This window comes from Diabrotica virgifera, chromosome 10 (genome assembly GCF_917563875.1).
Source record: "Diabrotica virgifera virgifera chromosome 10, PGI_DIABVI_V3a".
Lineage (NCBI taxonomy): Eukaryota > Metazoa > Arthropoda > Insecta > Coleoptera > Chrysomelidae > Diabrotica > Diabrotica virgifera.
In genome coordinates, this window is record NC_065452.1 from 33,224,659 (window position 1) to 33,248,891 (window position 24,233).

The 24,233-nt window shown below is 31.7% G+C and overlaps 1 protein-coding gene across 1 annotated transcript; it reads left to right on the plus strand.

The window, feature by feature from the left end:
- The first annotated feature begins 8,788 nt into the window (after positions 1-8,788).
- On the plus strand, positions 8,789-23,976 carry LOC126893202 (integrator complex subunit 15-like). Its single transcript, XM_050663168.1, has 3 exons — positions 8,789-9,038; positions 14,451-15,022; positions 20,898-23,976. The coding sequence occupies exons 1-3, from the start codon at positions 8,954-8,956 to the stop codon at positions 21,393-21,395; spliced, it is 1,155 nt and encodes a 384-aa protein (XP_050519125.1). The 5' UTR covers positions 8,789-8,953; the 3' UTR covers positions 21,396-23,976.
- The last annotated feature ends 257 nt before the right edge of the window (positions 23,977-24,233 follow it).

Here is a 24,233-nt window from a genome sequence, read left to right on the forward strand (position 1 = left end):
CAAATTTTCAATCCAAACGGTTGTTTAAAAATTACAGCAAAAGTTCTTATAGTAAATGGACTATAAATTAGCTTGAGTTTTTATAAATATTATGTATATGATATATGTACACTAAGCACCAAAATTACCGCACCACCTTAAAAATGGGGCATTTTTGATGTCTTGTATTTCCTAAACCCGTCGTCCGATTTTAGTGATTTTTTTAATATGTTATAGTTTATAGCTTTTATTCTTCAAGAATATCGATGTAATAATATTGTTGCTAAAAAGATAAGTGTCATTGTATACCGGGTGTAACAATGATAGTCTGTTTTTTCCTCAAAGTTTGGAACACCCTGTGGAATATTTTGGCGTATATAAAATATTAAAATTAAAACTCAACTGTAGCCTTATGCTTTCTTAACATTATGCTTTTTGATTTATTAGCTTATGTTGGATAATAAAAAAGTTAGGTACTTTAACAACTAGCAACGTTATTCATCAATACAGGGTGTTTCTGAATAAGTGCGACAAACTTTAAGTAGTAATTCTGCATGAAAAATAATGACCGTTTGCTTTATAAACATATGCCTGCAATTGCTTCGTTTCCGAGATACGGGATGTTGAATTTTTTCTTACAAACTGACGATTTATTTATTGCTCTAAAACCGGTTGCGATATGCAAATGAAATTTGGTAGGTTTTAAGAGGTAGTTATTGCGCATTTTTTTGGCATACAATTAAGAATTTTATATTCACCATTGGCGTGCATACGGGTAATATAACCCGTATGCACGCCAATTGTGAATATAAAATTCTTAATTGCATGCCAAAAAATGCCCAATAATTACCTCTTAAAACCTACCAAATTTCATTTGCATATCTCATCCGGTTTTAGAGCAATAAATAAATCGTCAGTTTGTAAGAAAAAATTCAACATCCCGTATCTCGGAAACGAAGCATTTGCGGACATATGTTTATAAAGCAAATGGTCATTATTTTTCATGCAGAATTACCCCTTAAAGTTTGTCGCACTTATTTAGAAACACCCTGTATTGATGAAGAACATGGCTAGTTGTTAAAGTACCTAACTTTTTTATTATCCAACATAAGCTAATGAATCAAAAAGCATAATGTTAAGAAAGCATAAGGCTACAGTTGAGTTTTAATTTCAATATTTTATATACGCCAGAATATTCCACAGGGTGTTCCAAACTTTGAGGAAAAAACACACTATCATTGTTACACCCGGTATACAATGACACTTATCTGTTTAGCAACAATATGATTACATAAATATTCTTGAAGAATAAAGCTATAACATATTAAAAAAATCACTAAAATCGGACAACAGGTTTAGGAAATACAAGACATCAAAAATGTCCCATTTTTAAGGTGGTGCGTTAATTTTGGTGCTTAGTGTATATTTTATGATATACGCTGATTTATATTTAATGTTTATTAAAAACTTTGATATACAACGAGCGGGCCCGCATCCCAACTGGAACCAGGGCCCGCTGATCTATCAGTACGCCACTGCATCGTTTGGAACTCCACAATTAGACCAGAGCATTTAGCACTAAAAACACCGGAATAAATCAATTTTTAAATACAACACCTAGAGACTTGCAACTTTTTGCAATGTGTTCTAGGGATGGCAAAAACAAATTATGTATACAGTGGAACTTGCTTATAGCGTCATTGAAGGGTCCAGTAAAAAAATGACGCTATGTCAGAGTGACGTTATAAAGGAGATAGAGAAAAATGAAAGTATGTAGTACTTCCTTTTAGTACTACAACTTGCCATATTAAAAAATAAAAAGCTAATTACTAAATTAAAATCTAAAAACAAAACGAGCCGAACACAATTTTACGGTAGCACAAATTTCTGAAACAGAAAATTTGACTGTTAGGATGGCACTGATAAAATGAGAAATCAAAGAACTGTACACAGTTGTCAAGGTCACGTAACTGTACACAGAAGGGATAATTTTATTGGCATTTCTCACATACGTAGAAGGAACAATGCCGCAAAGTCGGAAACGCATTGCACTTTATTCTTCATAAAATAAAGAAAGGACAACCTACTGTACAATTTTATGACGCTATAGACGAGGGTTACTTCATTTTTAGCCGATAAAACCGGGTTTTTAATACATAATGTTATAGAATAGTGTCTGGCCGGACCTACAGTCCATCTAATTTACTTACCGTTGCACGTCATTATCTACGCCAGAGATCTAAGTTAACATAGTTGCCAAAGTATAAAAAAATCCTGAATCCATTTTAAATCAAATATATCACATAATTATTGTAAACGTGGATTATACAACAAAACAAATTAATATTCAATGTAAATAAGTAAAAACTTAAGAAATAGAGAACAAGAATTAAGTTACAATCTTTTAAGATTTGCAGTGCAAGCGTTTTTGCAGTGCATTGTTAATAATTAAAAACAGCTCAGAACTCTTGGCATGAAGCCGGTAGGTTTCTTTGTATATGTCTACAATAACACCTAAAAAAGTTGTCAGATACCTCGATTATTCCAAGTCGTGATAAAATTAGGCGACATTTATATGTTTATAGTAGAATATCTTTTTATATAGTAAAGAAAATAATAAAAACAGTAAACATAATAAAACAGATACCTACTTATAGTAAAGAATATAAACAAATATGAAGTGTCATCACCGTAACTGTCAAATAAATGTTAACAATTTATTCTAAAATGTCACCTTCGTTCGATTACAGTTACAGTGTGTTCCGAACAAATCTGCTTCATAAAAACGCTTCATAATCCATTTATACAAATTAAATGAAACATATTATTGTGTATTTCTTTAGGTTAACATTAATAGAAATCGTCAAATATTATTTCTACGCGTATATAATAAAATATGTCTAATGGCTGTAATTCCAGTGTACTAGGCAAAATGATTCTAAAAAAGAACACACCTACCGCCTAAATATTTCGTGTTGGTACGATGTGACGTCACAGGCTATGACGCGGATGACGTGCAACGGTTAGTAAATTAGACGAAGTATATTAAAAATTGACGTTACAACCGAGGTGACGTAACTACCGAGGCCGTAATATCCAAGTTTCACTGTACATCGATATATCGTATCATATGATATATCGAATGAAGATATCGATATACGATATATATATCGGAAAAATATATCGATATATTGTGTAATTAAATAACTTAAAAAATAATTATTGCTGTGAAGCTATTTTCTTGCGGCATCTTATGCAACTTACAATTTTTGTTGGGAATAAAGCCACAATTTAAGTTTGAAACTAAATTTATTTGACGTTTCCATTTCCACTTTTGAAATCGTTATCAAAATACAGAACATTAATAAATTTTGTTTTTGTTCCTTAAGGGAAGAGGCACAAGATCTTGGTCCAATGCTATTTAAATGTATTCATTTTTTTTTATTCGGGAGAAAACTAATAAGTATTTTTTAAAAAATTTAAACGCAGAATGAAATATTACATTATTATCGAGGGCCGAAAGTCCCTGAAAACTTCTATTCTATAGTGTTTATTTGAATAAGTTACAGGGGTGCAAAAAAGAGAACATTAGTATAAGTTTAAATTTAAAATATTTCATTCAAAAGAAACTTGAGTTATTCTAAGGGGGTTTCGCCCCACGGTATAGTAATCTTTCATTCTGTGTTTTTTTTTCAAAAATATTTATTAGGTTTCTCAGAATTCGAAAAAATTTAATACATTTAAATAATACTGGACCAAGGTTTTGCGCCTACCCCCTTAATAAGAAAAATCTCCAATATAATTTAATTCTGACTCATTCATATTGACAATTTATACATATGTATATTATACATTTTAAAGTAGATTTATTTATTAGATCTACTTTAAAATGTATAGATAATATAAATTGCTTTTGGGTAGAGCCATTATTATTTTACGTTTTTATTAACTATAACACAATATTCACACTGTTCCCAAATACCTAATAAAGATATTAAACTCAATTGGACCAATGCCCAGGATATAATTTATATTTTAAGATTTTATTTTAATTTTATATCGTGCCAATATGTTATATTAATCCTGTGTAGGCGATAATATGTTGAATCTCAAATATCGATATATTATGTTTCGATATACAGGGTGTTTGGTAAAGAATGGGACATAGCTTAACCTTAGATTCCTGAGGTTAAAATAGGTCGATTTAAGCTAACTTACCTTAGAACAAAAGTTGATAATAACCGAAATACAGGGTGTCAAACTTAAATTTTTATTTTATTTATTTTTGAATATTTCCTGACAGACATGGGACAACAACACGAAATTTGGTAAGTGGTGCTGGTACTGTACACCCTACTAAATTATGTTAAACAAACGTTACTGGCTACTACCAGAGGCGTACGACGGGGGAACGTGAATGGTTGACCCTTCCCAAATTCTACGCCACTGGTGAAATTGCTATTTTAGTGCAATTTTTTGGTTCTACAATACTTTCTATGTAAATAACATACTCTTCATTTGTACCGATAAAGCCATTAGTTTTCGAGATATTTGAAGCTACAAACGAAGGAGCATAATACATTAATCAAAATAAGTGTGCCTTTTCATTTTTAACTTCAAATATCTCGAAAACTAATGACTTTATCGTTACGAATGAAGAGTATATTATTTGCATAGAATATATAATATTGGAGAATCTAAAAATTATGCTAAAATAGTAGTTTCATCAGTAGCGTAGAATTTGGGAAGGGTCAACCATTTACTTTCCCCTGTAGTACGCCTCTGGTGGTAGTTAGAAACGATTATTTAACATAATTTAGTAGGACGTACAGTACCTACATCTTTTGCCAAGTATCATAAGGATATGTCAAATAGTTTTATAGTACCGAGCACACATAATTCATAAAGTTTTAAATAAAGAATAAATTATTTTAAAAAAAGAATACTTTAAAATAATTTGACATATCCATGTCATACTTGGCAGAAAGTGTAGGCACTGTACACCATACTAAATTATGCTAGATAATCGTTTCTGGCAACTGCCAGAGGCGTACGATAGGTGAAAGTGAATGGTAGACCCTTCCCAAATTCTACGCCACTGATGAAACTGCTATTTTAGCATAATTTTTAGATTCTCCAATAGTTTCTATGCAAATAACATACTCTCAATTCGTAACGATAAAGTCATTAGTGTTCGAGATATTTGAAGTTAAAAATGAAAAGGCACACTTATTTTGATTAATGTATTATGCTCCTTCGTTTTTAGCTTCAAATATCTAAAAAACTAATGGATTTATCATTACGAATAAAGAGTATGTTATTTACATAGAAAGTATTGGAGAATAAAAAAATTGAACTAAAATAGCAATTCCGCCAGTGGTGTAGAATTTGGGAAGGGTCAACCATTCACGTTCCCCCATCGTACGCCTCTGATAGTAGCCAGAAACGTTTGTTTAACACAATTTACTAAGGTATACAGTACCAGCACCACTTACCAAATTTCGCGTTGTTGTCAAATGCCTGTCAGGAAATATTCAAAAATAAATAAAATAAAAATTTTACTTTGACACCATGTATTTCGGTTATTATCAACTTTCGTACTAAAGTAAGTTAGCTTAAATCTACCTATTTTAACCCCAGGAATCTAAAGTTAAGATATGGCCCATTATTTACCAAACACCCTGTATAAGTTGAATATCGATAAAATCTTAAAATATATCGATATATTTAATATATTGATACATCGTTGCCAACCCTATTGCGTTCCGGATGACGTCAGTAAAAAGGCTACAATTGGCTCCGTGCGTCTCCCCTCTACTTTACAGTCCCGTGACACGCTGTCAGATTTTGTAAGGACGTTTTAACATTGAGTCTTATGGGATTATTTTGTTAAACTTGAATATTTTATTTTGTAGTGATAATAAGCAAATACAATTGTTAAATTCATTAGTTATTAATTTATAGTGCAACAAAATATTTTATTTTTCGTTAATAAATATTTATTGACATAAACTGCGATAGTGAGGTTATGTATACAAAATCAAACTGATAATCAATATTGGAAAGTGAAGAATTTATATCAGATTAAGTGCGTTTTTATTTTCTGTTTATATTAATACATAATATCACTAGCGTGACACGGCATTTTTTTTAAATGTTTCATTTAAACATACACAAAGCGTCCTTATAAAATTTCAAAAAACCGCCACCATGAGCAGGTCGGTCGATTTTGCTTTGACACTTTGTTAACGCTCGGAGTTCGGAGCGAATAGAGAAATGGGTGGAAATTCATAATTGCATTTTAAAGTTAAGGTACATAACATGCATCCAAAAGTGTATACCTAAACATCTTAAAATCAGTATATTAAGCGCCAAATTTTGTTATTCGGAGGGTTTTTGGGATCACTGAACACGATAACGCAATCAGAACCGACGCACCTGCTGCGCAGGGTTACTACTAAGGCACGTCATCGTGAGTCTCGAGGGTTTTCGGCACTAAATTGATGCCAACAGATTACTGTGGGTTTTTCGGATCGCTGAAGATGATTACGTCATCAGAACCGAACCCGAAGCATCTGGTGCCCATTGCCACTGCTGATGCCTCATCTTCTGGAGTTTCGAGGGTTTTCGGCACTAAATTGATACAAATTACTCTGAGGCTTTTTGGGGTTGCTGAACAAGAATATGCCATCCGACCCTCGGCGAGTACCTAGTGCCGTTTCCCGTGGCTGACTGATATGCTCGTCATCTTCCGGAATTTCGATGATTTTCTATTTTCGGAGGCCAGTTCTGATGGAGTATTCGTGTTCAGCGACCCCCTGAAGAATGTATTTGCTCATCAATTTAGGATCGGAACCCTAACAACACAAAACATTCCAGGAATATACTATCAAAGTTCTAATAATGTTTGAATGTCCTGGGCATTTAAGGAACATTCGGTGAACATCTGATTAAATTATTGGTGGAATGTTACCACAAGACATTATATGAACATGCTACCAATGTCCTATATTTTAAGCTGTCAAATAATAAATATTGTGGATGCTCGCCCATATTATACAGTTGAGTCCCTGAATCTTTACCCGTGTCGTGCGTCATCATTTAAAGCATACGAAATAAGTCGATGATAAGTCGGAAATTGAAATTTACTAAACGCAACAGCAAGTGACTTGCTGTTGCGTTTAGTAAATTTCAATTTCCGACTTATTTCGTATGCTTTAAATGCAAGTCACTTGCTGTTGCGTTTAGTAAATTTCAATTTCCGACTTATCATCGACTTATTTCGTATGCTTTAAATGATGACGCACGGGTAAAGATTCAGGGACTTAACTGTAGACCTTGACTTATTAAAAAATAGTATTTTTAAAATTTACTAGGTATATTGGTGTTATTTCATTTGTTGATAATTTAAAGATCTCTTCGATATATTCCTGTATCCTTTTACAAATAAAATAAAAATAATTTATTATTGCAACCTTATTAAACCTAAAAATTAAAAAGCAAACAGAAGCTTGTGCAAAAACGAAGAGAGACCATTTACTATTCAATTTGCGTTCATTTTCAAATTTGCCGCGCGTGATGCAGAATAAACGTCTACATGACAAATGACAACTGACTTGGTTTTTTATGCTTTGTCGGCGTTCGTTGATTCTAAATACTGACCCACTACTTTGTGCCGTGTAATTTGGGTTGCCTATATGAACTTGAATCGGCGAAATGGGCATATAAAGTTTTGCTGTTTAAATAACCACTTGAAAAATTACCATTGTAAGATGTGTTTAAAAATGCAACTGAAAAGTTATTACTATAAAGAGTGATCTGTACCTATCTTGACTTGGGAAAGTATCATAAACAAATACCGATGAAACGTATTGTATTTAAATACTAAAAATGTACATACCCAAGTAATTTTTGGGTACATTTCATATTTTTAACTTGGTATCGGAGCTAATGGGCCGTATTTCAAAATTTAAATACATACTTACTCTAAAGTCAAAAGTTTTAAATACGTACATACTTACAAAGAGTATTTAAGTTTTGAAATAGGTACTGCCCATATCAGCTCTGATACCAAGTTAAAAATATAAAATATTCAAATGCAAAAAGAGTGGATGAAGAAAAAATTACCCAAAAATTTTCATAAGTTGTTTTTGCCTCGACATAACTAATGGCCATTGGCATGGTAGGTACGGTGAATTTTTGCAGTTAGGTAGGTACCTATAGTGTCACGTGTAGTGTGTGTGCTGAGTAAGTGTCTTGTTACTTTGCAAAGTCGACGTCATTGCCTTTGCAAAGAGACGTTAATTGTATCCGAACGTCTGCGGTCCCTCCGAGTACCGATCCCACAAGGACAGAAACAATTTTCATTCGTTAATTTATAATGAACGAAAAATGTCTGACCATGGTGACATTCGAACTCACGACCATTCGGACTTCGGACCTTTCGATCCAAAGGTAGGCGCTCTTACCACTGATCCACAGAGGGGGTCCCAAGTCCCAAGTTTAATAAAATTGGTTTTTTGTTATTTGTATTTAATAAAATTTTTTTTATATCTAATCGTTGTTTTATTTTAGTCAAGCCACAGTATAGGTACCTACATAAATATCACTCTTTATAGTAATAACTTTTCAGTTTCATTTTTAAATATGTACATCTACAAAAAGGTACTACATATGTATTTGATATTTGATTCATATTCTTCTTAATGGGAATGCCTCTTATGGGAATTTTTAAAGGGGTATGGTTAATACAGGCAACCCAAATTACACGGCAGAAAGTAGTGGGTCAGGATTTAGACAGAATTGTTTGTTATTGTTATTTCCATTCCAGACTCAGACTTCCATCCAGAGACGCGAGACGCCAGATTGGCCGATTGGCTCTAAATAATATAGTAGATAGTATAAAGTTAAAGCACAGTTTTTTTGCTTATCCGGTTAAAGTATAAAGTGTGGTGGTCTGTGTTTGTCTGAGAAAATGTCTGTTGATGTAAGGAGCTTGAAGCAAAGCTTGAGGAAACTAGAATTTCCTCAGTGCTCAAAAGAAGCCCTGCACAAAATAAGTAAGGAATATGATTTTTTAAAATACATAAATCTTCTTCTATATAGGCAGTAGGTACTGCATGTTTTTCTTCAACGGTGCCTTTCATTCTGAACCTAAGCCCTAAATTGTTATTCCATCTTTTCCTTGGGCGTCCTATACTTCTTCTTCCTAACGGTGACTTGTCCCTGGCTATTCTTAATATCCTTGATTCAGACAACCTGCTTGTGTGGTGATTCCACTCTTCTTTTCTGTTCTTTACCCAGGTATTTGTATTGTCTACCCGACATAATATGCCTCTGATTTCCTCACTTTTTACCCTGTCCTCTAGTCCTTTTCCAGCAATCCTTCTTAAGATCTTCATTTCATTGGTCTCCTGATGTCTTTGTGTTTTGTTTATATCTGGTCTTGTTTCGTCTGTGTAAGTCATAACTGGCCTAATAACTGACTTATACAGGGTGAGCCACGCTCAATGGGATGGAGCCTACGGGGTAAACGGCTAAATATATTAAAAAATCCTTCCGTAGGAATACGTAGGTCAGTACCTGCTACAAATTAAAATTTGTGAAATATATATAGGGTGTCCCAATTTGGCGTAATGATATAAAGTTATATATTTTTAAATGGAACAACCTATATTTCACTTTAATTTTGAATGCTACTTAACAAAATAATATTTCTTTATTCAACATTCCCTATACCTATTTTTGACAGGTTTCAATTTATTTGGGTTTTTCTGAAAATGTACTATTCGTGAAATTAATTAATTACACATTATCGCATGAATTTTAATTAACGTCTTTTTGTCAGTTAATTGTCAACTGTTCATGCTTTACATCAGAGTAATTACCATTTGAAACTAATCTACAGAGTGTTCGCAATCTGAAGTGTCAATGCTGTACAATATTTTGTATAATTACTTTCCTAACTTAAATGGGACACCCTGTATTTTACTTTAATTTTGAATTCCAATCCAAAAAATAATATTACTTTATTAAACAATCCCTATACCTATCTTTGATAATTTTCGATTTATTTGCGTTTTTGTAAAAATGCACTATTCTTGAAATTAATTAATTACACTTTATTACATAAAGTTAAACAAAACACACTGGAAAAAATTAATTTACATTAAATGTTCAAAGTGGTGTCCATTTTATTCAATACATAACCTCACTCTGTGTTCAAAATTTTGTTTTACTTTTCTTAACATTTCTGGAGTAACTGTTGCAAACGCATTACGAATACGCGTTTTCATGTCTTCAGGGGTTGTAGGTGGAGTTTGATAAACCAAACTTTTAATATATCCCCAAAAAAAGTCAATTGATGTTAACCCAGGTGATCTAGGGGGCCAATTGACAGCACCACCCCTACCTATCCACTTTCTGGGAAATTTTCTGTCTAAATATTCTCTAACATTACGCGTGTAATGTGCTGGAGCACCGTTTAGCTGCAGAAATATTATTGTTCTTTTAATATTTAAAGAGATATTTTGCAAAAGTATCCAAAAGTCTCTTCATAGAAATCTTAAAAACTTGTCCATTTAAATGGCCATTAAAAAAATATGGTCCTATCACATGTTCTTCTGTTACTCCACCATATACATTAAGGGACCATCGGTTTTGTCAAACATTACATCTATATTCATGTTGATTTTCCATATTATAATAGTGAAAGTTATGTCGATTCACCAGTCCATTATTATGGAAAGTAGACCCATCAGTGAACAAAATTTTATCAAAAAAATGTTGATCTGCTCCCGTTTTGTCTAGAAACCATAAACAAAACTCTAACCTACGTTCAAAATCAGTTCCATACAAATGCTGATGCATTTGAATATGGTATGGGTAATATTTATATTTTTTAAGGATTCTGCGTATACTAGTTTGGCTTACTTCAATTTCCCTGGCCATCGTCCTTGTACTTGTATTTGGATTTTCAATAACTGATTGAATAGCTTCTAATTCAGTATTTTCATCTTCAGTTATGGGATTTATCAATTTTAGTTTAGTATAAACAACACTGCCAGTTTCACGAAACCTTGTTAAGACTCTTTCAAATACCTCTTTACAAGGATGGCGTTTTAAGGGAAATCTCTCATCATAGACTCTTGATGCTAACAAACTGTTTTGATCACATTCACCCAAATCATATTTACTCGGTCTTCAATTGAATAATCTGCCATTTCTATTAATTGAAAGCAATACAGTTAATAGTTTGACTATTAATTTGACAGCTAGGTACCTTTTGTTTTTTCATGGCATTCTTTATTATGTATAATGAGCTATGTAATTAACGACATTTAATGTTCCAGGTAACATAATGCAAATAGATCTATTATTATTATTTATTATTATTATACGGGATAACCCCATTAACAGAAAAATTACAGTTAAATATTAATACATTTCCAAAAGGTAATAATAAATTCAATGTGTTAAATATGACTTAATTAATCTAAAAAATAGAGAGTTAGAAAAGTATAAAAACACTGAAAAATTTCATATGTCACGAAAATTAATATATAACATAAATATTGACTACAAAAAAATATACAACATACAAACATAACACTTAAGAGTATAAAAATAACATCACAGAGCAAGAGATGTTTTTAATTGATTTAGAGTTATATTAAATAAATCAAGTTCGTAATTATTTAACAAACCCATATACCTATCAAGTGGGTTGTGAACGCCATACAATGTTCTATGGAAAGGTATTTTAAACATATTATGGTAACGGAGAGCTTGATAAGGAACATTAAAATTAATCTGACTTAAAAGATTGGGAGAATCTATAAGTCCATTTATGATCCTAACAATGAAAACAGCACCTGCTATGTCACGGCGTACCTTAAGTGGAGGTAGGGACAACTGTTGTTCAAGAAAAGAATAATCGTGATTGACAATGATAGTTTATGTATAGTAAGCACATGATCTCAAGAATCTATGTTGTATTCTCTGATCTGAAGATACTACATTTTAATATAAAATTTTATAATAGTTTGATTATAATAATTGTTACAGCATTCAAATACAGGGTGTTTTGTTTAAAATAGAGTAGAACTTTATGTAATAAAGTGTAAAATAAAGTGTAATTAATTAATTTCAAGAATAGTGCATTTTCAAAAAAACGCAAATAAATCAAAAATTATCAAAGATTGGTATAGGGATTGTTTAATAAAGTTATATTATTTTTTTGATTAGAATTCACAATTAAAGTAAAATACAGGGTGTCCCATTTAAGTTAAGAAAGTAATTATACAAAATATTGTACAGCAATGACACTTCAGATTACGAACACTCTGTATATTAGTTTCAAATGGTTATTATCCTGATATAAAGCATGGACAGTTGATAATTAACTGACAAAAAGACGTTGATTAAAATTCGTGCGATAATGTGTAATTAGTTAATTTGGCAAATAGTAGACTTTCAGAAAAACCCAAATAAATCGAAACCTGTCCAAAATAGGTATAGGGAATGTTGAATAAAATAACATTATTTTGTTCAGTAGAACTCAAAATTAAAGTGAAATATAGGTTGTTCCATTTAAAAAGATATAACTTTATATCATTACGCTAAATTGGGACACCCTGTATATATTTCACAAATTTTAATTTGTAGCCGGTACTGACCTACATATTCCTACAGAAGGAATTTTTAATATCTTTAGCCGTTTCCCCGGTAGGCTCCGTCCTGTTGAGCGTGGCTCACCCTGTATATTTGGGCCTTTATTCCCAATCTTAGATGTTTGTTATTCCAAATTGTGTCATTTAGTTTAGGCACCTGGTTATTCCAAATTGTCTCATTTAGTTTAGGCATCTGACCATTCTACTGGCTTTAATTATTTGGTATTTTACATCTTCTTCAATATTGTTGTCGGCTGAGAGATTAATTCCCAAGTATTTGAAAGTCTTTACTTGTATAATTTGATTGTCTTACTCCAATTTGTATCTTATTGGTTCTTTGGCTATTACTAAGCTTTTTGGTTTTTGGGCTGATATTTTCATATTCATTTATTTTGCATTAATATTGAATTTGTGCAGTCAGTAATCTTTTTAGGTTGTCTTCTTACTCTGCTACTAACACGATGTCATCAGAGTAAGAGAGTATTTTTATCTCTATCGTCCATTTTGTACCCTCTTTTTTTCTTCACTTATTTTATTATTGCATCCAAGATTATGTTAAACAGTAGAGGGCTTAGTGAACCTCCTTGCCTGATTCCCGTGTTTGCTTCTATGGGTTCTGTTATTATTTCATTTACTTTCATTTCTATTTTATTTCTTACATATATGTTTTCTATCAGTTTTATGATATCAAGTGGTAAATTTTTGTAATATAGTGGGTGTATCACATCTTTTAATTGTATTCTATCAAACGCTTTCTCTAGGTCAATTCAACAGAAAAAGATGGTTTGTTATATTCTAACGATTTCTCCGCTATTTCCTTATCACAAAAACTGCTTCGTTACATGATCTTCCACTTATAAATCCTTGTTGTTTATCTGATATACATATTTATGCACACCATTATTTTCTCCATCAGTATTTTGGTTGTAAGTTTCAGTATAGTGCTCAGTAAATTTATCCCTCTATAGTTACAGGGGTCTGCCCCATTCTTCCTATTCTATTCTATATTCTATTGATTATTTATTATTTTACTTACAAGGATATTCAGTTCTTTGTGAAGTATATCACCTCCGTATTTTAAAAGTTCATTAGCTATTCCATCTTTCCCAGGAGCTTTTCGATTTCTCATCTTTTTTAAGGCATTGTTTATATCTTCCTCTTTAATTTCTGTTTGCTCATCCGATTCTAATCCTGGTGGTTCCAGTTTTTCTTGATTAGCTGTTTGATACAGGTTTTTTAGGTAAGTCGTCCATGTATTTGTATCAATATGTTTTACTTCTATCAATTCGTTCATCTCTGCTCTTTGACCTCTCATCATTTTCCACATTTCCTTTCGCATCCCATAGAAGTTGTGCTCCATCTCTTTTGAAAATGCTTCCCAATGTTATGTGTTCTTCCTTCTTACTATTGAGTTCAATTCATTTCTTACTCGTTTATATTCTTCATATGTTTGTCTCGTTCTTTTGGACTTGTATTCTAGGTAAATTTTTTTCTTGGCATTTTATATTTCCTGTTCTTTCATATATGTTTACTTATCTCACGTTCTCCAAGTGCTTCCGTTGCTGCCATTTTGATATCTCTAATCTTCCTCCAACTTTCTTCTATGTCTTCATCCGGTGTTATGTAGTTTTCATTCAGTACTTTTTGCAGTTTTCTCTGTTATAGATCTCGTGTTGACAAGTCTTGTAGCTGTTCTACCTTTATTCTTGTCTCACATTCAATAGGGTCTTCTTTCCTTTTTCTTTGTAGCTTTCCGGTTAATTAAAATAATTAATTATTTAATTGCAATATTGTTTTTAGACGAATTAATGTGCAGTCGAATGGCAACAAGTGTGAATAAGAATATAGATATAAAGAATATGGATATAGCCCTGAACCTCATGGCAGAATTCATTTTTTTAGAAGTAGATAGACGAGGTGAAAAAAGACCACAACCTCTAAATCCTCTTGTAGAGCTCCAATTAGTTAAAACATTGTATGATTATTTTGATTCAGTGCCTAGTGAATCTGCTAGGAACACTGTCTTTCTTTCATTATTTAGTGGTACAACAGCAAACTCGAGGATACAGGTGCTTTCCAAGTTAGTGTCCCTTGCGATAGGCATTCCTTCTACAAAAATTTTAGTATCTGCAAGGGCATGGATGCAGCAGATAGGAAACAGTTCTCAAAATAGTTGCAAATTGGCTGACGCAATAGTTCAAGACTATTTTTACTTTTATAAAACTAATCTAGATAAGATTACATTATTGCCGAAGATTTGTCCACAGTTTACTGCAAATGTCATAACTGCCATTACAGAGAACTATTATAATGCTAGAATGAAAGAAATAGTATTTCCACCAGATAATCTGATAGAAACTATTACGAAATGGGTAAGATATTTTAGTATTTATTAATCAGGATAAACTACACTCTAGTGATGTTGATTATAGTTACTTTCGATTATTCGTTACAAATCGTTACTTTTGTTTAAAGTAATCATTTACAGTATTCGTTACTTTGATTACTTTTGTATTTGAGTACCGGTAATCATATCGAAAATCGTATTTCTCAGTAGATAGGTTGTAGATACAATAGTCGTTACTTGCTCTGATACGATTGGTACGAAGTAACGAATTAATCAGAGTAATCAAAGTAACGATTTGCTTCTCTGTATAGTAATCGTTACTTTCGGTATTCGTAAGTAATGAGTACTTTGTAACGAATAGTTACGTTTTCAACATCACTACACTCAGGTGCAAAAAAATCAATAATTGGTAATTGTAAAGAACTACTAGATTAACCGTAAATTATTTCTTATACACTGGCCGGCACAAAAAAAGGGCACCCCACAAAATGGGTCATTTTTGATGTCGCGAATTTTCTAAACCTGTTGTCCGATTTAAGTGATTTTTTTAATATGTTATAGCCTTATTCTTTAACAATTTCTCTGTAACAATTTTGTTGCTAGACAGGTAAATTGTCATTGTATACCGGGTGTAGCAATCAAACTGTGTTTTTTTCTCAAAGTTCACCACACCCTGTGGAATATTCTAGGATTTATAAAATACTGAAATTAAAACCCAACTATAGCCTTAGGCTTTCTTAACATTCTGTTTTTTGATTCATTCGCTTTTGTTGAATAATAAAAAAGTTAGGTACTTTAACAACTAGCCATGTTCTTGACGAATACAGGGTGTTTCTAAATAAGTGCTACAAACTTTAAGGGGTAATTCTGCATAAAAGAATAATGGCTGTTTGCTTTATAAACGTGTGTCCGCAACTGCTTCGTTTTCGAGATACGGGATGTTGAATTTTTTCTTACAAACTGGTGATTTATTTATTGCTCTAAATCCGGTGAGATATGCAAATGAAATTTGGTATGTTTTGAGAATTAAGAATTTTATATTCACCATTGGCGTACATACAGGTAATATTACCCGTATGCACGCCAATGGAGAATATAAAATTCTTTATTGCATGTGAAAAAATGCGCAATAGCTGTTTTTTAAAACCTACTAAATTTAATGTGCATATCTCAACCGGTTTTAGATTAATAAATAAATTGTCAGTTTGTAAGAAAAATTCAACATCCCGTATATCGGAAACGAAGCATTTGCGGACGTATATTTAGAAAATAAACAGTCATTATTTTTTCATGCAGAATTACCCCTTAAAGTTTGTCGCACTTATTTAGAAACACCCTGTATTGATGAAGAACATGGCTAGTTGTTAAAGTATCTAACTTTTTTTTATTATCCAACATAAGAGAATAAATCAAAAAACAAAAGGTTAAGAAAACCTGAGGCTGTAGTTGGGTTTTAATTTCAGTATTTTACAAATGCTAGAATATTCCACAAGGGCATGCGAACTTTGAGAAAGAAACACAGTTTGATTGGTACACCCAGTATACAATAACAATTTAACTTTTTAAAAACAATATTATTACATCGATATTGTTAAAGAATAAGGCTATAACATGGTAAAAAAATCACTTAAATCTGACAACAGGTTTAGGAAATATGAGATATCAAAATGACCCATTTTGTGGGGTGCCCGTTTTTCTGGCCGGTCAGTGTATTATGTGAATTAAAAGTGAAAATACCTGCTAAAAAAGTAATGTTGGAATTCTTTAAGAAGTATTGAAGTTTTTTTTTCAATGTACATATGGATGCTTCAGAAGTCAAACGGTGTAAGTCATATTCTCCCTAAAAATGACTTAGTTTACTTCATTGAGATCTTGTTCGCATTTTTTACAGATTCTATTCTATTTAGCTGAACTTATACTTTTCCTACTACGGGATTGTAATCTGACTCCAATGTCTGTACCAGGCTAAGTTTTTACAATATGAATGCTGTTTATGTATCTTTTTGGTAATATAGTCTGGGTGATCTTGGGTATTTTGAACAACGTGTTAGAGGTTAAAATTTTCTTCTTTTGGCAGAATTGGATTTGATTAGAGTATCGCCTCTTTCGTTTCTTACTCCTAGGCCATGTTGCCCAGCCATGTCGTGGCATCTTCCATTGCCTACTTTTCCGTTGAAGTCCCCTACCAGGGTCACCAATTATATTTCCTGAGGGTCTGTTTCGAAAACCTATGACACTTCCGGGGTGCGGAGTTAACACTACCTCTCTGGTTGTTCCAATTCAATAAACAAATCAGAAGGGTGCAGTGCGAAATTTTTAGGCAGAAATTGTTTTTAACAGTTTTTTAATAAATCCAAAACATCACCTTTTTTGCTCCCGAAAATATGTTTTAGCATTTTTGGGTCATCTTATACAAAAAAAAATTCTGTCATTTTTCTAAAAACTTGATAGATTTCAAGTTTTAAGCGATTTATAAACTGAAAAATGCGAAAATAATGATTTTCGAAGCTTGAAAATTCATGTGTACATTATTATTTTTGCAGTTGTTAAGTGCCTAAATTGAAGTTTAAACATTCAATTTTAAGATTCTGATGAGTTATCGGAGTTTACTTCAATTTCGACCATTTGTTTTTATTGGCGTATTTAATGAGCACATTGGCAATAATTAATTGAATAAATAAATAAATCATTAAGAAAAAAATATGTTAATAATAAGTTATAAAATTTTAATAAATGTGGAGTATTTGTTGGGCATTTTTTGTATAAGTACGTATAATATGTATAATAAGTGCGACAGAGACGCACCATAAATTGCTATGTGCGGCGACTTAAAAGTGGAGTGGACTCGCATAATTAACAATTAAAAACAACGGTCTATGTCTATATTAAAGTAAGTCCCGATTACTCGTTAGAATCTTGAAATTGAATTTATAAACTTCAATTTAGGCACTTGGCAACCTGAAAACTAATAATTTACATATGAGTTTTCAAACCTCGAAAATGCGTAGGTATTTTCACATTTTTCAGATTTTAAATCGCTTATAACTCTAAAACCATCAACTTTTGAAAAAAAAAATGACAAGAGACCTTTTTTTTTAAATACAATTTTCGGGGATAAAAGGTAATTTTGAATTTGTATAAAAATATTGTTTTGCCCGGCATCCCGGGCCCCTTCTGATTTGTTTAAGGGGATATTTTTGAACAGGAATCCCCAAAAAAAAACCGAATCAGAAAATTTGTCATTCTTTGCAAAATTAAATTATTCAGTGAGAAAAATTACATTTTTTATTATGTAACTACAACCTGTCTGTCTGTTTTATAAAAATTTACTGTTTCAGGAAGTTTTTTTCCATATTATAGTAACATCCACTGATTGATGTAACGAGCTCAACAAAATAACATTTTGTCACTCTTTCCTTGGTATTCACTAAGTGTCATTTTTTGTCGCTCTGGAATATAAGGGTAATATACAATTTTCTATTTTCACACTTTACGCTTATAGCCCGATCAAAGAACAATCTGACCCCAAAATAATAAAGGAAGGATGAAAATTTGGGAATAGGTAGTTGAAATTGTCTATTATTATATAAGAAAAAGTTTACAATTCTACTCCCCCTCCATTTTACAAAAATGGAAGGGAAAACCCCCTCTCGAAGGTGAAAAATATACATTCAAAATAAGTCCGGAATTGGATAAAATGACTAATTCTAAGCAACTTTTGTTCTATAAAGTTTTTTCCTTAAGTCAATACTTTTCGAGTTATTTGCAAGTGAATATGTTCATTTTTAACGAAAAAGAACATGTTTTTGGACGGTTTTTCGGAGATAACACAAAAAGTAAGTATTTCAGCGAAAAAAATATTCTTAGCAAAAATATAGCTTATAAAAAACTGAAAAATGGTGTATCCTTGAGGTATGTAGACCCAGTAGAAGCAGAGTTGTAGCTAATGAAAAGTAGGTTCTTTTTCATAAAATTCCAAATCGAATATTTCACTGTGAAATAACCCAAAAACGAAGCACTTTTCGGGGAAAATTCATTTCAACTTTTTTAAAGTGTTTAAAAATGGTTTATTTTTGTTTTTTAAAAAAACTTGTAACATTAAAAGTAAGTGAATTGCTCTCAAAATATTGTTGGTCCCTTTTATTTTTTGATAAAAAAATCGCGAAAATCACCCCCTAAATTAACATCACAAATAAATTTTATCATTACCACTTCACAAGTTCCTTTGCTTATGTATTATTTATATGATCTGTAAGTTTCATCGGTTCAAAGTGCCTATCTTTGAAAAAGCTGTAGTTAAAATGGCTTGAACGAGTAACTAATCACGAGTTTAGGCAAATTTTGAACAGCCATAGCATAACCAATTTTTGTCTAACAAGAAAACAAAACAGCAAAAATATTCAGAAAGCAAAACGTACATTTTATTACTCTTTAAGATTTTTGGTATTACTAATAATTTTTAAGTTAATTCCATGAACAGTTCCATTTTTTTTAATTAAAAAAAAATGTTTTATTTTAAACCCAATTTTTTTAAAAAGTGAGAACTTTGAACCAATGAAACTTATAGATAATATAAACAATACATAGGTAAAGTAACTTGTGAAGCGGTAACGATTAATTTTATTTGGGAAGCTAATTAGGGGGCGATTTTCGCGATTTTTGTACAAAAAAAAATAAAAGAGACCAACAATATTTTGAGCGTAACTCACTTATTTTTATTGTTAGAAGTTTTTTTTTAAAACAAAAATAAACCTCTTTTTAAACACTTTAAAAAAAGTTGTAATAAATTTTCCCCGAAAAATGCTCTGTCTTTTGGTTATTTCACGTTGAAGTATTCGATTTGGAATTCGACGAAGAAGAACCTACTTTTCATTAGCTACAACTCTGCTTCTACAGGGTCTGCAGACCTCGCGTTTACACCATTTTTTTCAATTTTTTATAAGCTATAATTTTGCTAAGAATATTTGTTCGCTAGATTACTTAGTTTTTGAGTTATCTGCGAAAAACCGTCCAAAAACATTTTTTTTTTTTTTGGTAAAAATGAACATATTCACTCGCAAATAACTCGAAAAGTATTGACTTAGTGAAAAAACTCTACAGAACAAAAGTTGTTTAGAATTAGTCATTTTATCCAATTCGGGCCTATTTTGAACGTATATTTTTTCACTCCTGAGAAAATATTTTTCGCCCCGTATTTCCCAATTTTTGTAAAATTGAGGGGATGTAGAGTTGTAAACTTTTTCTTATTTAATAATAGACAATTTCAACTACCTATTCCCAAATTTTCATCCTTCCTTTATTTTTTTGGAGGTTTTCGTAAAATTGTGTGTTCCCTTATCGGGCTATTAGACAATCTTCCTTTCAGTTATGATTCAAAGTACTTACAAAACTTGATTTCTTTTGCAATGTCTTGGCCAATTTCAACGAAGTGAAGTAGTTATCTATCGCAACATTTTTGCCTTTTCCCCAGTTGATTTTCCATTATCCGCAAGTCCGCAAGACAATGTGTTCACCAACAAATGTAGCTTTATTGCGTCAGTATAAAGGGTAACCATTTACAATAAATAAACATACATAAAAATGTAATTTTACCCATTCGACGGAAAAAAGAAAGACTCGTAGAATTTCCGAGAAAACAATAATAACTTACACAGGGCCAATTTGATCCCTTCAGACTTCTCTGGTAGATTTGTTAGAACAACCATTTAATAAATTTAGTATACGATATTTTTTGTGTTAAATAAGTGTCATAATATTAAAAGTCATAAAATATGAAATTATTATTGCCTCGGATAAAAAAACTACATTAACTTCAAATCGGAACAGGGGCCAAATTGGCCCCTCCGATTTCTAGGGTTAAAACGATCGATTTTTACTTCATAATTTTTTTCTTGTTTCAGTTATCAGAAAATCCAAGTCTGTGTAATGCAGCGCAGCAAAAACAAGCTTTGCTTCCAGCAGGAGCTATTTCAATGGAGGCTCAAACACCCATAGCAGGTCTTGTACGATGGTGTGTCCTTGCGCCCATTTATAAAAAGGACAATGAATATTATAACAAACTACATTTAGCATTACTAACTAGTATAATGGAAATACCCAAATCAGTTCCACCAAAAGCAGTAAATGTTCAAGATTTGATCATACCTATTAACCCAATTTTAGCGTATGTCAACGAGTTGAAACACAAACAAGAATTGAAACTAGCTCAAATCTTAAATGAAGACTCCCTACAACTCTGTTTAGATAGATTTGCTCAGATTGTACAGGTTGCACAGTCAGTCAAAGCCATCTACGGTCATATTGACGATCTTTACTATAAACTTAAAATGTTGCCTTTTAACAAACTAATGAATATTGTGATCAATAATTATAACAAAGAAAAAATAATTGTTTTATAAATTAGTTTGTAATATTATATTATTAATATTATACAGGTTGTTTCATTAAGAATTGTCCATATAGTAACTGAAGAAACCTTATCACAAAATACAAAGATTTAACTTAAAACACTTAAAGAAAATATTCTTCCTTACCGAGATACAGGGTGTTTTATTTCAAATATTCTAAAATGATTTTAGCCCATTGCTTTAACAACTTTCAATATTTTTTGTTTAAACTTGACAAACAGTCTACACATGTTAAGATACTTTAACTGGTGTTAAAAGATCGTTTTCTGCTGTTACCAGAGACATGCTGTAGGGATATACACTTCATTTTCCCGCTCTTCCCCCTCACAATCTACGCCACTGTCGTAATAATCATTTCAGCATGATTTGTTGATTCTTCGTTACTTTTTACGTAAATATCATCTCTTGTCTCAATCCTATAGAGTAAGTAGTTTTTAAGTTATTTGAGTTTAAAGGTAATGGATTCAATAAGATTATGTATTTTAAACACGATAATCTATTGAATGTTGTTTAAAATACATACAGTCGGAAAAATGAAAGAATACCCATGAACGATCACATCAATCGCTTATTTTGTATTTGCTGTCTTTTTCTATAACAAACATTTGTTATTTATAGAAAAGACAGCAAATACAAAATAAGTGATTGATGTGATTGTTCATGGGTATTCTTTCATTTTTCCGACTGTAATCTTTATCGAATCCATTATCTTTAAACGCAAATAACTTGAAAACTACTTACTCTATCGCATTAAGACAAAAGGATGATATTTACGTAAAAAGTAACGAAGAATCAAAAAACATGCTGAAATTATTATTACGACATGGCGTAGATTGTGAGGGGGAAAATGAAGTATATATCCCTACAGCACGCCTCTGGTAATAGCAGAAAACTATCATTTAATACTAGTTAAAGTATGTTAACATGTGTAAACTATTTGTCAAGTTTGAACAAAAACTATTGAAAGTTGTTAAAGCCGTGGGCTAAACCCATTTTAGAATATTTGAAATAAAACACTTTGTATCTCGGTAAGGAGGACTATTTTATTAAAGTGTTTTAGGTTAAGTCTTCGTATTTTGTGCTAAGGTTTCTCCAGTTACTATATGGACAATTCTTAATGAAACACCCAGTATATTAATATTATAATTTTTTATTATTTCTTATTATGTAAGAATAAATTTGTGTTTTTTATCTTTTCGTTAAATATTATTAATATTATATATTAATATTATATTTTCTATTATAAACTGCGCGTCATAGAAAACGGGCACCCTAAAAAATGGGTAATTTTTGAGGTTGCGTATCTCCTAAACCTTTTGTCCGATTTCAGTAATTTTTTGAATATGTTATAGCCTTGTTCTTTGTCAATATCCCTGTAATAATATTTTTGCTAAACAGGTAAATTTTCATTGTATACCGGGTGTACGAATCAAACTGTGTTTTTTTCTCAAAGTTCGCAGCATCCTGTGGAATATCCTAGCATTTATAAAATAATGAAATTAAAACTCAACTATAGCCTGAGGTTTTCTTAACATCTTGTTTTTTTATTCATTCGCTTATGTTGGATAATACAAAAGTTAGGTACTTTAACAATTAGCCATGTTCTTTTTCAGTACAGGGTGTTTCTAAACAAGTGCGACAAACTTTAAGGGGTAATTCTGCATTAAAAAATAATGACGGTTTGCTTTATAATCGTATGTCCGCAAATGCTTCGTTTGCGAGATACGGGATGTTGAATTTTTTCTTACAAACTCACGATTTATTTATTGCTTTAAAACCGGTTGAGATATGCAAATGAAATTTGGTGGATTTTAAGACGTAGTTATTGCACACTTTTTGACATACAATTAAGAATTTCATATTCACCATTGGCGTGCATACGGGTAATATGATCGGTCATTTTACCCATATGCACGCCAATAGTGAATATAAAATTCTTGATTGCAAGTCAAAAAATTCACAATAACTATGTCTTAAAACCCACCAAATTTCATTTGCATATCTCAGCCGGTTTTAGGGCAATAAAATAAATCATCAGTTTGTAAAAAAATTTAACATCCCGTATCTCGTAAACGAAGCATTTGCGGACATAAGTTTATAAAGCAAACGGTCAATATTTTTTCATGCAGAATTGCCCCTTAAAGTTTGTCGCACTTATTTACAAACAACCTATACTGATGAAGAACATGACTAGTTGTTAAAGTACATAACTTTTGTATTATCCAACATAAGAGAATGAATCACAAAACAGAATGTTCAGAAAACCTGTGGCTATAGTCGGGATTTCATTTCAGTATTTTATAAAGTCTAGAATATTCCACAGGGTGTTGAGAACTTTGAGAAAAAAACACAGTTTGATTCGTACACCCGGTATACAATGAAAATTTACCTGTTTAGCAAAAATATTATTACAAGGATATTTGCAAAGAATAAGGCTATAGCATATTCAAAAAATCACTTAAATTGGACAACAGGAGATACGCGGCATCAAAAATGTTTTTAGGGTGCCCGTTTTCTATGACGTGCAGTGTATAATCTTTAACTACTTGTATGAATAAATTTGTGTTTTTTATCTTTTTCTCTTCATTAAATTGCGTTTGTTAAATTATACACACATTTCCTCACCATTATTTCCCTGCAAATTTAATGCTTTAGCGCCAATGTTTGTCACATGACACCTTTATTGTTTATATTTTTATCTATTGCAATATACACCTACCTTAAGTAGGCACAATCATTAAAAAGGTTGTGGTTATACCAAAGATATTATACACATAGATTAGGTAAGGTCCGAAAAATAGCGTAACGCTGAGCAGTTCGGGTCGGTGG

Coding starts and splice junctions, on each gene's coding strand:
- LOC126893202 (XM_050663168.1), top strand. CDS start 8,954: ATGTCTGTTGATGTAAGGAGCTTGAAGCAAAGCTTGAGGAAACTAGAA. Junction 9,039..14,450: donor AGAAGCCCTGCACAAAATAA/GTAAGGAATATG, acceptor TATTGTTTTTAG/ACGAATTAATGTGCAGTCGA. Junction 15,023..20,897: donor TAGAAACTATTACGAAATGG/GTAAGATATTTT, acceptor TTCTTGTTTCAG/TTATCAGAAAATCCAAGTCT.